The 12,929-nt window shown below is 42.1% G+C and overlaps 2 protein-coding genes across 2 annotated transcripts; both read left to right on the top strand.

Annotated features, from left to right (window-relative positions):
- Positions 1-2,943, top strand: LOC114892230 (olfactory receptor 7G3-like). The gene is given in 4 exon segments (XM_029216884.1): positions 1-13; positions 2,066-2,174; positions 2,176-2,435; positions 2,438-2,943. Coding segments are annotated over 4 exon segments (888 nt in total).
- A 3,334-nt stretch (positions 2,944-6,277) lies between these two features.
- LOC114892228 (olfactory receptor 7G1-like) lies at positions 6,278-7,250 on the top strand. Its single transcript, XM_029216883.1, is given in 2 exon segments — positions 6,278-7,053; positions 7,055-7,250. Coding segments are annotated over 2 exon segments (972 nt in total).
- The last annotated feature ends 5,679 nt before the right edge of the window (positions 7,251-12,929 follow it).

Genomic DNA, 12,929 nt, shown 5'->3' with positions numbered 1-12,929 from the left:
ATGAGCTTACAGAGTAAGCAGGGTCTCAGTGCAGTCACAGGAAAACTTACATGTGTGTTGGAGCACATGGGCATGTGAACCTGCCTTTTCAACTATAAGTTGTATGAAATGTAGGTGTAGGTCAAGTATTTCTTTTTCTTTTGGCTGCGTTGGGTCTTTTTTGTTGCGCGTGGGCTTTCTCTAGTTGTGGCACGCGGGGGCTACTCTTTGTTGCACTGCGCAGGCTTCTCATTGTGGTGGCTTCTCTTGCTGCAGAGCACGGCTTCTAGGCACGCGGACTTCAGTAGCTGCGGCGTGCGGGCTCACTAGTTGTGGTGCACGGGCTTAGTTGCTCCCGCGGCATGTGGAATCTTCCCGGACCAGGGCTCGAACCCCTGTCCCCTGCATTGGAAGGCGGATTCTTAACCACTGCACCACCAGGGAAGTCCCAGTAGCTTACTCTTGACATTTTCTTTCTTTTTTTAAAAATTGAGATATAATTGACATAGAACATTGCATTAGTTTTAGGTGTACAATATAATGATTTGATATATGTATCTATTGCAAGATGATGGGCAAAGAACAGCTTTCATGTCAAAGTTGAGGGAGATATGAGGCTGCTGAGTTCATTTCAGAAGGACTGCAGAGGCAAGCTGAGGAGACTTTCACTGGCCAAAAGACAATTTGAGAATTAATATAAATAATAACTGCAGTGTATTGAAATATATCAAATGCATTTAAAATCCAGGAGTTCATGATGATAACATTTATCGTTGGATAATGCTGAAAACCAATTATTTTAAAAAGTGATGAACACAGGAATCAAGAAGTATTCTTTCTTATAAGAACTCAATTTCTTATAAGAAATAAATCTATTTTTACAAAATATTTATTTAGTTATTTGGCTACGCCAGGTCTTAGATACAGCACGAGGGATCTTCATTGTCAGTGCGGGATCTTTAGCTGCGGCATGTGGGATCTAGTTTCCTGACCAGGGATTGAACCCGGGCATCCTGTGTTGGGAGAGTGGAGTCTTAGCCACTAGACGACCAGGGAACTCCCAGAAATCCACCTATTTAATTTGGGAAACTTCATCTTTATGGAAGTATTTCAGCCAATAACTGAAAAAAGAATTAAAATGTCAGCATTTTGTAACTCCTGGTGAATTAATAGATCCAGGCAATAATTATTACAAGAAGACAAATAGGCAATATGTTCTTCCTCATGAATATATTTAAGGATGTCAAAAATTGAACCTAAATTTAATCAAGATTCTAGACTAGAAGTAGGCACATTTTTTTCAGTAAAGAGCTAAATAGTAAATGTTTTAGGTTGTGTGGGCTATACGGTCTCTGTCACAAGTATTCGCAACTCAGACGTTGTAGCGGGGAAGCTGCCATGGACCATAAATAAACGAATGGCTGTGTTTCAGTAAACCTTTATTTACTGAAATAAGCAGCAGGCAGAATTTTGTCCACAGACTGCATTTTCCCAAACTGTATTCTAGAATACAGTCTTAATAATTTTATTCTGGAGTTATTTGCTTGGAGGCATCTTAAGGGAGAAGACAACATTCCATGACTATTTTCCTGTGAGTACATAACCCTACTTGACAAAGGATAGATGGACTATAAAAGCTTGGGACAGGGCTTCCCTGGTGGCGCAGTGGTTGGGAGTCCGCCTGCCGATGCAGGGGATACGGGTTCGTGCCCCGGTCCGGGAGGATCCCACGTGCCGCGGAGCGGCTGGGCCCGTGAACCATGGCTGCTGGGCCTGCGCGTCCGGAGCCTGTGCTCCGCAACGGGAGAGGCCGCAGCAGTGAGAGGCCCGCGTACTGCAAAAAAAAAAAAAAAAAAAAAGCTTGGGACAGGGGGTGGTGTGGGGCGAAGCTTTATGGGAATGTAAAGCAAGAAAAGGAGAGGAAAGAAGAGGGGAGAGAAGGAAGCGGGAGAAAAGACCTGTAACTGATTGGTTTCAAAATATGGACAAGATTAAGGAAATTTCTCTGAAGTTTTGTTTTCTTGTCACCATCTTTCTAACAGACCCATTGACAACGTGAAACCCTGAAACCTCTCTGATGCTGCAGAATTCCTCCTCCTGGGACTGTCAGGGGATCCAGAACTGCAGCCCCTCCTATTCTGCCTCTTCCTGTCCATATACGTGGTCACTGTGCTTGGTAACTTGCTCATCATCCCACCTGCACACTCCCATGTACTTCTTCCTCTCTAATCTGTCTTTCATTGACATCTGTTTCACCACCACCACAATCCCAAAGATGCTAGTGAACATCCAGACACAGAGCAAATCTGCCAGTTACACAGGATTCCTCACCCAAATCTGCTTTGTCTTGACTTTTGCTGGACTGAAAACTGGAATTCTGGTCATGATGGCCTATGATCGATTTGTGGCCATCTGTCACCCACTGAGGTACAGTGTCATCATGAACCCCAAGCTCTGCAGGTTCTGATCTCCTTTGTTAGTGTTGTGGATGCCCTGCTCCACACTTTGATGGCACTGCGGCTGTCCTTTTGCACAGAACTAAAAATTCCCTTCTTTTTCTGTGAACTAGCTCATATTCTCAATCTCGCCTGTTCTGATGTCCTCATCAATAATGTCCTCGTGTATTTAGTGACCAGCCTGTTGGGCGTTATTCCTCTCTCTGGGATAATTTTCTCTTATACTCAAATTGTCTCCTCTGTCCTGAAAATCCCGTCAGCTGGTGGAAAGGATAAGGCATTTTCCATCTGTGGGTCACACATAATAGTTGTTTCCTTGTTTTACGGGACAGGTTTTGGGGTGTACTTTAGTTCTGCAGCCACTCACTCCTCCAAGAAGAATGCAGTAGTATCAGTGATGTACACTGTGGTCACCCCTATGATGAACCCCTTTATCTGTAGTCTGAGGAGCAAGGCTATGATGGGGGCTTTGAGGAAACTCATCTCTAGAATATCATCTTTCCATTGATTTCCACTTGCTTTAGGCTTACACTGCTGGAATATAACACAGAGAAATAAATTAAGGAGAGGTCCAGCAAGTCTGACCACCTTCTTGAAATACTTAAGACCAGACATCAGATGGTTAAGGGTGAGAATTTGTTTTTAATTAAAGAAAATTTTTTGGTGTTTCTTTTTTATTTTATTTTTATATTTCTGGGGGGTGAGAATTTTGGAATCAGACCACCTGGATTTGAATCCTACCTCTGCTAAACAGTAGCTATGCGACCGTTGACAGTTTACTTGAACCCTCTAAGCTCAGTTTCCTCATCTACAAAATTGGCATAATTATATTTACAATTTTGGAAGATTTGAGACACTTCGATTCTCTCAGTGAGAATACATGCGTGCTTTCAGCAATAATAAGGCAAAAGTCTCGACTCTCATAGGGAAATGATAAACGATCACTTTATCATCTTTTCTAACAATGACTTTAGAGGTCAGATAGGTCTAGGCACAAAAACACAGGGCTGCATTTCATTCTGCCTAAGCCTTCCTCCTAAGGCTGCTCCCATGATGGTCATCAATGCCTATAGCTGTGCAGGGACACTACAGACACAATAACCAGAAACAGAAGACTGGCTGCCTCTCCTTAGGTCTCTTTGCAATGCAGAAAGAATCTTTCCAAGGAGACACCCAAAAGACATTGTTTTTATTATCAGCCTGATTTGGGACATATGTCCTGTATTAGTTTCCTATTGTCATTGTGACACATTACCACAAGCTTAGTATCCTAAAACAACACAAATGTATTCTCTTGCAGTCCTGGAAGTCAGAAGCCTGAAATCAGCTACATTGGGCTAAAGTCAAAGTGTTGGGCTCCTTTTGAAAGCTCTAAGAAAAGAATGGAATGTGGAGTTATTGTTTTTTGTTTGTTTGTTTGTTTTTGGCTGTGCACATCATGGCTTGTGGGATTTTAATTCTGTGACCAGGGATTGAACCCAGGCCAAGGCAGTGAAAGCGCTGAGTCCTAATCACTGGACTGCCAGGGCATTCCCCGGAGTTATTGTTGAATGCGTAAAGAATTTCTGTTCAGGGTGATGAAAAAGTTCAGGAGATGGTTAATGGTGGTGGTCCCACAACATTGTGAATGTTCTTAGTGCCATGGAATTGAACACTTTAATTGGCTGAAATGATAAATTTTATATCTATTTCACCACAATTTAAAAAAATCAAAAAAAGGGAATTGAAACTGATAAATAACATCGTTCTCTCTAGACAAAAACAAACAAAAATCATTCCAATGTTAAGCAAAAGTCAAAGTGATTAAATATTTTGGAAGACAATATACAAAGATATTTTTATGACCTCAGAGGAGTTGAGCACCTGAGAGACTAATACAATCCAAAAGGTAAAGACTGAGGAATTTAAGCACTTTAAAAATAAGCCACTAGGGCTTCCCTGGTGGCGCAGTGGTTGAGAGTCCGCCTGCCGATTCAGGGGACACGAGTTCGTGCCCCGGTCCGGGAAGATCCCACATGCCGCGGAGCGGCTGGGCCCGTGAGCCATGGCCACTGAGCCTGCGCATCCAGAGCCTGTTGCTCCGCAACGGGAGAGGCCACAACAGTGAGAGGCCCCTGTACTAAAAAAAAAAAAAAAAAAAAGCCACTAATAAAAAAGTTAATACAGAAAAAAAAAAGCCACAAACAATTTTCGAGAATGAAAATTCAGAATTGTTCTTTCAATATAATGAAGAAAAAAGCAGGGCAAATAAACTTCCAATGAAATATCTTCACATGTGACCTTATTCACTCCATCAATATCAACGTGCTTTGATTACTCAGTACGGAAATAAACAACTTTTAATATATTCTGGCACTCTCAAAAATCAATCCTTCTCACCCTCTCCCCTGTAGCCCCCAGTCTACTTTCTGCCCTTATGAAGTTGCCTATTCTATGTACCTTATAACTGAAATCATACAATATTTGTCCTTTTTTGTCTGGCTTATTTCACAGAGCATAATGTTTTTAGGGTTTATACATGTTGTAATGTGTCAGAATTTCATTCCTTCTTATATGGCTGAAATGAATGAATGAATGAATAAATAAATAACTTCATAACCTACAATTATAACCAGGCTTCCTGATATCATTGATTGCATAGATATGCCACTGGTTGTATCTAAAAAAAGAATAGTAGAGTCCAGTTAGAGAAGAATGGTTTGTCCACATTTGCATTGTATGTGAAATACATGTGAACAGAAAGAGGTGGAGCAGTGAATGATGAACACCTGGCTTCATAGCATCAGGGAATCAACCACCCTGAATTTTTCCATGATACCTTCTTGGCCTTTAAGGATTTGCACTGCACTGGCATCAGAATGATGATGAAATTGTTTGGCTAATGAGGAGCTTTGGATATTGGTCCTCCAGAGGTACAGAGACTACAAATTGTGAAAACCGCAGTCAACAGCATTTCCCCGGTAAAGAAACAGCACACCTGTACCTCCTCCTGGAGATAAGCCTTCTTGCCCAGGAGCCTGGAGCTTCACTCAGTCCCTCTCCTCTTATAGAACTTTAGTCTCCATCACTGAACATCTAGCAGAGATGCATCATTGCATCTCTAGGAGAGATTCCATCATTGCACAGTGAAGTCATCCAGGTAGCAAAATGTCCCTTTGTTAATGTTTGGAAATCAGGGCAGGTGTTTTACTACAAGTTTATCCAGGGGAAACTGTGAGGAAAGGACATGCATACAATGATTAGAACCAAGGCATTCATTTGCCTCATGCCTGTCTCCCATCTTGACATGTTCCCTCGTACCTTTCCTGAAATCCTCAAAGAGCTCTCATTCTGTCAGTCTCCTACTCTCTCTCCACAATGGCAAAGAACATGCTCATTTACAAACATGGTGATTGTTTTCAACTTGGCGGGCATTTAACTTCATTTCTGTAGTGGTTTCGGGGAGGAGGCTTGGGCAGTTTTACTGTATCTTCCAGTTCTGTGTTTTTAACACAGCTCTGTGTTATCTCTGTTGCCAGGCTGTGAGGTCTCTGAGAAAGGAGGTGGCAATCCAGTGAGACTCATCAGCCTGACTACCTGTTTCTCCTAATAAAGTTACCGAATGTTATAAATAATCAGAACATCATAGTGTAATTTTTAAAATGACCATTCCTAGATCCTTTCGAGAATTAACAAATGTTGACACACTGCTTTATTAACTTCAGGTCTTTTTTCAAAATAACAAGCGTATGGAAAGCATCCCTCCATTCCATTACTTCCCTTCCCAAACTGGTGTTTGCCTCTGGTGATACTCCTGCTGCTGGACTAGGGACCACATCTTTTCCATCAGATTTATCAACAATATGGAACCCAGAAACCAAACAGATGTTTCAGAATTTCTTCTCGTGAGACTGACAGAGGATCCAGAACTGAAGACCACTTTCTTCAAACTGTTCCTGTCCGTGTACGTGATCACCATCCTGGGAAACCTTCTCATCATCTAGGCTGTCATCTCTGACTTCCAACTCCACACTCCCATGTACTTCTTTCTCTCCAGTCTGTCCTTTACTGACATCTGTTTCAGCACCACCATGATCCCAAAGATCCTGGAGAACATCCAAGCACAGAATCAGAGCATCACTTATAGAGGCTGCCTCACCCAGATCAGCTTTGTTCCGACTTTTGTTTGTTGGGAAAATTTTCTCCTTTTAGTTATGGCCTACGATCGTTATGTGGCTATTTGTCACCCACTAAGATACACAGTCAGCATGAACCCCCGCCTCTGTGTTCAACTGATTCTACTCTCCTTGTTCATTAGCATTGCAGATGCCCTGCTCCATAGTCTGATGGTGCTGCAACTGTCCTTTTGCACAGACCTGGAAATCTCCCTCTTCTGTGAAGTTGTTCAGGTCATCAAACTTGCATGTTCTGATACCCTCATCAATAACATCCTGATATATTTTGCAGCTAGCATATTTGCTAGTGTTCCTCTTTCTGGAATCATTTTCTCTTATATTCAAATTGTTTCCTCCATTTTGAAAATGCCGTCATCAGGCAGAAAGTAGAAAGCTTTTTCTACCTGTGGGTCTCACCTCTCAGTTGTTTCCTTTTTCTATGGGACAGCTTTTTGGGGCGTGCATTAGTTCGGCAGTTACTGACTCTTCCAGGAAGACTGCAGTGGCTTCACTGATGTACACTGTGGTCACTCCTATGATGCACCCCTTCATCTACAGCCTGAGGAACAGAGACATGAAGGGAGTTTTGAGGAAACTTATTGGTAGAGTATTTCTTTTCTGTGATTGTGTCATCCGATTTGGGATGGGTTCACTAGAATGAATCAAAGTAAAAGGAATACTGATGAGCTAGAATGCCTGACTCTTTCATCAGTAGGTTCTTTGATAAACAGATAACATGAAGGCTAAGTGCATTTTAACTTAGAGTTAAAACCTGAAGTGCTCTTTTTTTTTTTTCTTTAGCACTGTGATTTTTGACACATGATTTCCATTCTCTAAGAAAAGTTTCTTCAGTTAAGGTCTATGGAAGCTGAATCTGAGGCAGAGGTTCATGGTATAGTAATTTTGTGGGGAATGTTCTGAGCACAAGGGAAGTGGGAAAAGGTGGATAGGTCAAGGAAATGATTTAAAGAAGTCTGTGGTCATGCAGAAGTAGATTCTGCTTGATTCTATGGGTAGCACCGTGTGAATTGCACCGCAGAGTTAAGCCTACTGTGGGACGTAGTGGTTGATCTATCATACCCCAGATCAGGAATCCTTGAGACTGGTCACTGGTAAATTGTACATGTGTGGGGCAACATTAGTAACCAGAACACTCAGCTTTATTTTGTATACAATTTTTTGTGATTAGATTATCTCAGTAGTTTGAAATGATTGTGTGATGTTTGAAATTGATCAGTGAGGAAGACTTTCTTCCTAATAAGAGAAATTAATCCTGAGTCTAATATGTGCAAACAATAAAGATATCTTCATTACAAGGATCTCAGAGGTAGAAAATGCGCAGGAGCAGGAAAGTAGAGATTCATTCATTCCTCCATGAAGTGGCTTCATGCTAGGGCTGATTCCCCTCATGGACCCAGATGGCTTCACAGATGCAGGTATCATATCTAGACATGATTCCCAGAGGAAAAAAACCCAAATAACAAAAAACCCTGACTGACCTTCCCTGGGTCTGAGATTAATTGAGGGACTATTTATAATGGATATTTCCGTGGCATCATCCATAAGGTATTACCTTCAATCTTATCACTGAGAATAGGATTATACACCACCTACTTAATCTAATTCCTGGTATAGGGGAAATGATTACTATGAGAACCTTACTCTTATCATATGTAGTATAATTACTGGACAAAAACAGGACAATGCTTCAATAAAATTTAACTAGTATTGCTGTGTTCCATATCTTGCATATCTTCTTAACTCTTATAATCCTATTGTCTTCACATAACTTTATCACTTGCTTCAGCAGTTAGATTTGTTTTCATTTATTGTTATATTTATCAGCCTTTTCCCTTGGTGTGAATAATATTATAAAATAAATATTTGTTAGGTAAGCAGGGCAAAGTTTGGTAATCTTCTGGCATTGTTTTTCCTTTGAAATCTTCTCATTGGCTTTTTTTTTTGAATTTTATTTTATCTTTTTTATACAGCAGGTTCTTATTAGTTATCTATTTTATACATATTAGTGTATATATATGTCAATCCCAATCTCCAATTCATCCCACCACCGCCATCACCACCCCCACTTTCCCCTCTTGGTGTCCATATGTTGGTTCTCTACATCTGTGTCTCTATTTCTGCCTTGCAAACCAGTTTTCTAGATTCCACATATACACGTTACTATACGATATTTGTTTTTCTCATTCTTTTTTTTACACATCTTTATTGGAGTATAATTGCTTTACAATGGTGTGTTAGTTTCTGCTGTATAACAAAGTGAATCAGCTATACATATACATATATCCCCATATCTCCTCCCTCTTGCATCTCCCTCCCACCCTCCCTATCCCACCCCTCTAGGTGGTCACAAAGCACCGAGCTGATCTCCCTGTGCTATGCGGTGGCTTCCCACTATCTATTTTACATTTGGTAGTATATATAAGTCCATGCCACTCTCTCACTTTGTCCCAGCTTACCCTTCCCCCTCCCGGTGTCCTCAAGTCCATTCTCTACGTCTGTGTCTTTATTCCTGTCCTGCGCCTAGGTTCTTCATAACCTTTTTGTTTTGTTTTGTTTTAGATTCCATACATATGTATTAGCATACAGTATTTGTTTTTCTCTTTCTGACTTACTTCACTCTGTATGACAGCCTCTAGGTCCATTCAAGTCTCTACAAATGACCCAATTTCGTTCCTTTTTATGGCTGAGTAATATTCCATTGTATATATGTACCACATCCTCTTTATCCATTTGTCTGTTGATGGGCTTCATTGGCTTATTTGTAAGACTGTACCTGAGCTTTTACTTCTCTCCTTAATCATATTTTTTTCCTCAACTTTTTTTTAATATTTATTTAGTTGCACTGGGTCTTAGTTGCAACACGTGGGCTCCTGAGTTGTGGCACGCATGTGGGATCTAGTTCTCTGATCAGGGATCAAACCCAGGCCCCCTGCATTGGGAGCACGTAGTCTTATCCACTGCACCACCAGGGAAGTCCCTCCTCAGTCATCTTATATTGCTTTGTTTCTTTTTTTTTAATTTAAGTTAAGCATTTAAAAAAATTAATTTATTTTTTGGCTGCATTGGGTCTTTGTTGCTGCGCGGGCTTTCTCTAGTTGTGGAGGGCGGGGGCTTGCCTTATTGTGGAGCATGGGCTCTAGGCACGTGGGCTTCAGTAGTTGTGACATGTGGGCTCAGTAGTTGTGGCTTCTGGGCTCTAGAGCGCAGGTTCAGTAGTTGTGGCCCACGGGCTTAGTTGCTCCACGGCATGTGCGATCTTCCCGGATCAGGGCTCGAACCCGTGTCGCCTGCACTGGCAGGCAGATTCTTAACCACTGCACCACCAGGGAAGTCCCTATTGCTTTGTTTCTTACACACCTCTAGTGGAGTCCACATAGAGAAACATCCTTGAATAAAATTAATTGTATCATTGATGTCTTAGCAGATTGGGTGCAGACTTAGGGCCTTCATGGAAAATTATTAAATGTGTCTTATTCTATGGAGAACTACTTTCCTTTGACAAGGAGATGTTGAGAATAAGACAAGAGTGTAAGGCCAACTGGCCCGAGGCAGGGGAACGCAATCAGACTCACAGGTTGCATCAGACCAAAACTCTCCGGACCACCCAGTTCCAGAAACTGATCTGGAGACTTTCCGGACCACCCAGTTCCAGGAACTGACCTGGGGACTTTCCACCCGGCCCAGCCTTCCCGCCTTTCGAGGGGCGGGACTAACGGTCCCAAGACTGATGCGACCGGCACCAGATATTGCCACGATACCCGAAAAGACCACCAAATAAGGAATACCCTGCGCCCTCCCGGATTCACCACACCCCTTTCCCTTCTTCCCCTATAAATTCTGCCCAAACCCTCTCCCGGGCGCGACTTCTCTGGCCCCTTTCTCTCGGACCCGTGAACCTTGCCCGGGAGCGTTCCCAAATAAGGCTTGTTTAAGCTCTCCCCCGTTTCTTGGTGCTGTTCCTTAGGAAGAGGAGAAAGGGAAGCTGGCAAAATAAGCAGGATCACTTTCCCCAGAAGCACAGAAACAAGAGGCCACCAGTCAGAATCATCTCTGTGGGTGAGGTGAAAACAGTGGAGCTGTCAAGGGAGAGTCAAGAGAGTGGGTGAAGAACTTTCTGTTCACTGGTGGTTGAGGGGTGGTTTTATTTTCAGCACCAACTTGGGAAACAGCTCCCTGCCCGGCATTCCTGTTCACTCTAGTGCAGAGCTTCCTCCATTGATGTCACAGCTGCAGAGATGAATCACCTGAGACCTTCGTTCGTATTGAGGTTTCCCTGACCTCCAGCAAGAACCACTGACTTTGAACCTCTGGGGAGACATGTAAGGGATTATAGAACTCTTAATGAATACTTTTGGAGATTCTGATGACCTCTAAATTCTAAGCTGCATGACCCATATTAGAAGAACATGGGAAATATATTTAGAATTAAGAATATGGAAGGGCCTTTCCTCAGTTTTACTTGTTAAAATATCATATACAAAGGAGAGCTTAACACGTATGTGTAGTTCTGCAGGAATAGTAACATAATAAACATGCACATACCTATCCTGAAGTTAAAGCAATGCCAACATTATAGAATGCAACTCTTCTCCCACTTGCATCACCCCCTCCACTCCAGGGACAAACAGAATCCTGAATTTTTTTTACTGATCCTTTTCTTTGATGTTCTTCTATTCGTTTAACTCCTATGAATTTGTCATTATTTGGTCATATTTGCACTGTAAAACTGGTAATAGGATTAAATGTCATGTCTTATCACTCCTGTATTTAGGTCTCTGCAATTAATAGATTTTCCTCTTTTCAAAATTTTTTTTTTCTTTTTTTTGCGGTACGCGGGCCTCTCACCCTGTGGCCTCTCCCGTTGCGGAGCACAGGCTCCGGACGCACAGGCTCAGAGGCCATGGCTCACTTTACCAAATTCATTGATGATCTCTAGTAGTTTTCTGGTAGCATCTTTAGGATTTTCTATGTATAGTATCATGTCATCTGCAAACAATGACAGTTTAACTCCTTTTACAATTTGGATTCCCTTTATTTCTTTTTCTTCTCTGATTGCCATAGCTAGGACTTCCAAAACTATGTTGAATAAAAGTGGTTATAGTGGGGCTTTCCTGGTGGCGCAGTGGTTGAGAGTCCGTCTGCCAATGCAGGGGACGTGGGTTCGTGCCCCGGTCCGGGAAGATCCCGCATGCCACGGAGCTGCTAGGCCCGTGAGCCATGGCCGCTGAGCCTGCGCGTCTGGAGCCTGTGCTCCACAACGGGAGAGGCCACAACAGTGAGAGGCCTGCGTACTGCAAAAAAAAAAAAAAAAAAAATCCACAAACAACAAATGCTGGAGACAGTGTGGAGAGAAGGGAACCCTCTTACACTGTTGGTGGGAATGTAAACTGGTACAGCCACTGTGGAGAACAGTATGGAGGTTCTTCAAAAAACTAAAAATAGAGCTACCATATGACCCAGCAATCCCGCTCCTGGGCATATATCCAGAGAAAAACATGGTCCAAAAGGATACATGCACCCCAATATTCATTGTAGCACTGTTTACAATAGCCAAGACATGGAAGCAACCTAAATGTCCATCAACAGAGAAATGGATAAAGATGTGGTGCATATATACAATGGATTATTACTCAGCCATTAAAAAGAATGAAATAATTCCATTTGCAGCAACATGGATGGACCTAAAAATTGTCATATTGAGTGAAGTAAGTCAGACAGAGAAAGAGAAATATCCTATGATATCACTTATATGCAGAATCAAAAAAGAAATGATACAAAGGAACTTATTTACAAACAGAAACAGACTCACAGACTTAGAGAACAAACTTATAATAGTTACCAGGGAGAAAGGCTGGGGGGAGGGGATAGTTAGGGAGTTTGGGAATGACATGTACACACTGCTATATTTAAAATGGATAACCAACAAGGACCTACTGTAGAGCACAGGGAACTCTGCTCAATGTTATGTGACAGCCTAGATGGGAAGGGAGTCTGGGGGAGAATGGATACATGTATATGCATGGCTGAGTCGCTTTGCTGTGCACCTGAAAATATCACAACATTGTTAATCGGCTATACTCCAATATAAAATAAAAAGTTAAAAAGAAAGAGATGCTAGCAGAGACTGTGGTCATCTAATATCTTTACCAACGATAGGAGATCCGTTTCTAACCTCAGATCTCAGTTCTCTGCTGATTGGTGACAGTTCCTGGACATATGGACCTTTTTATAGGGCAGAAAGACAGAGACAGAAAGGGAAAGAGACTGAGACAGAGAGAGAGAGGTAGGGAGGGAGGGGAAAAGGGAGGAGGGGGAGGGA

The sequence above is a fragment of the Monodon monoceros genome, unplaced genomic scaffold (genome assembly GCF_005190385.1).
Source record: "Monodon monoceros isolate NGI ecotype Baffin Bay Population unplaced genomic scaffold, NGI_Narwhal_1 Super_Scaffold_12, whole genome shotgun sequence".
Lineage (NCBI taxonomy): Eukaryota > Metazoa > Chordata > Mammalia > Artiodactyla > Monodontidae > Monodon > Monodon monoceros.
The sequence above is the reverse complement of the archived record's forward strand: the minus strand, read 5'-3'. Positions and strand labels throughout refer to the sequence as shown.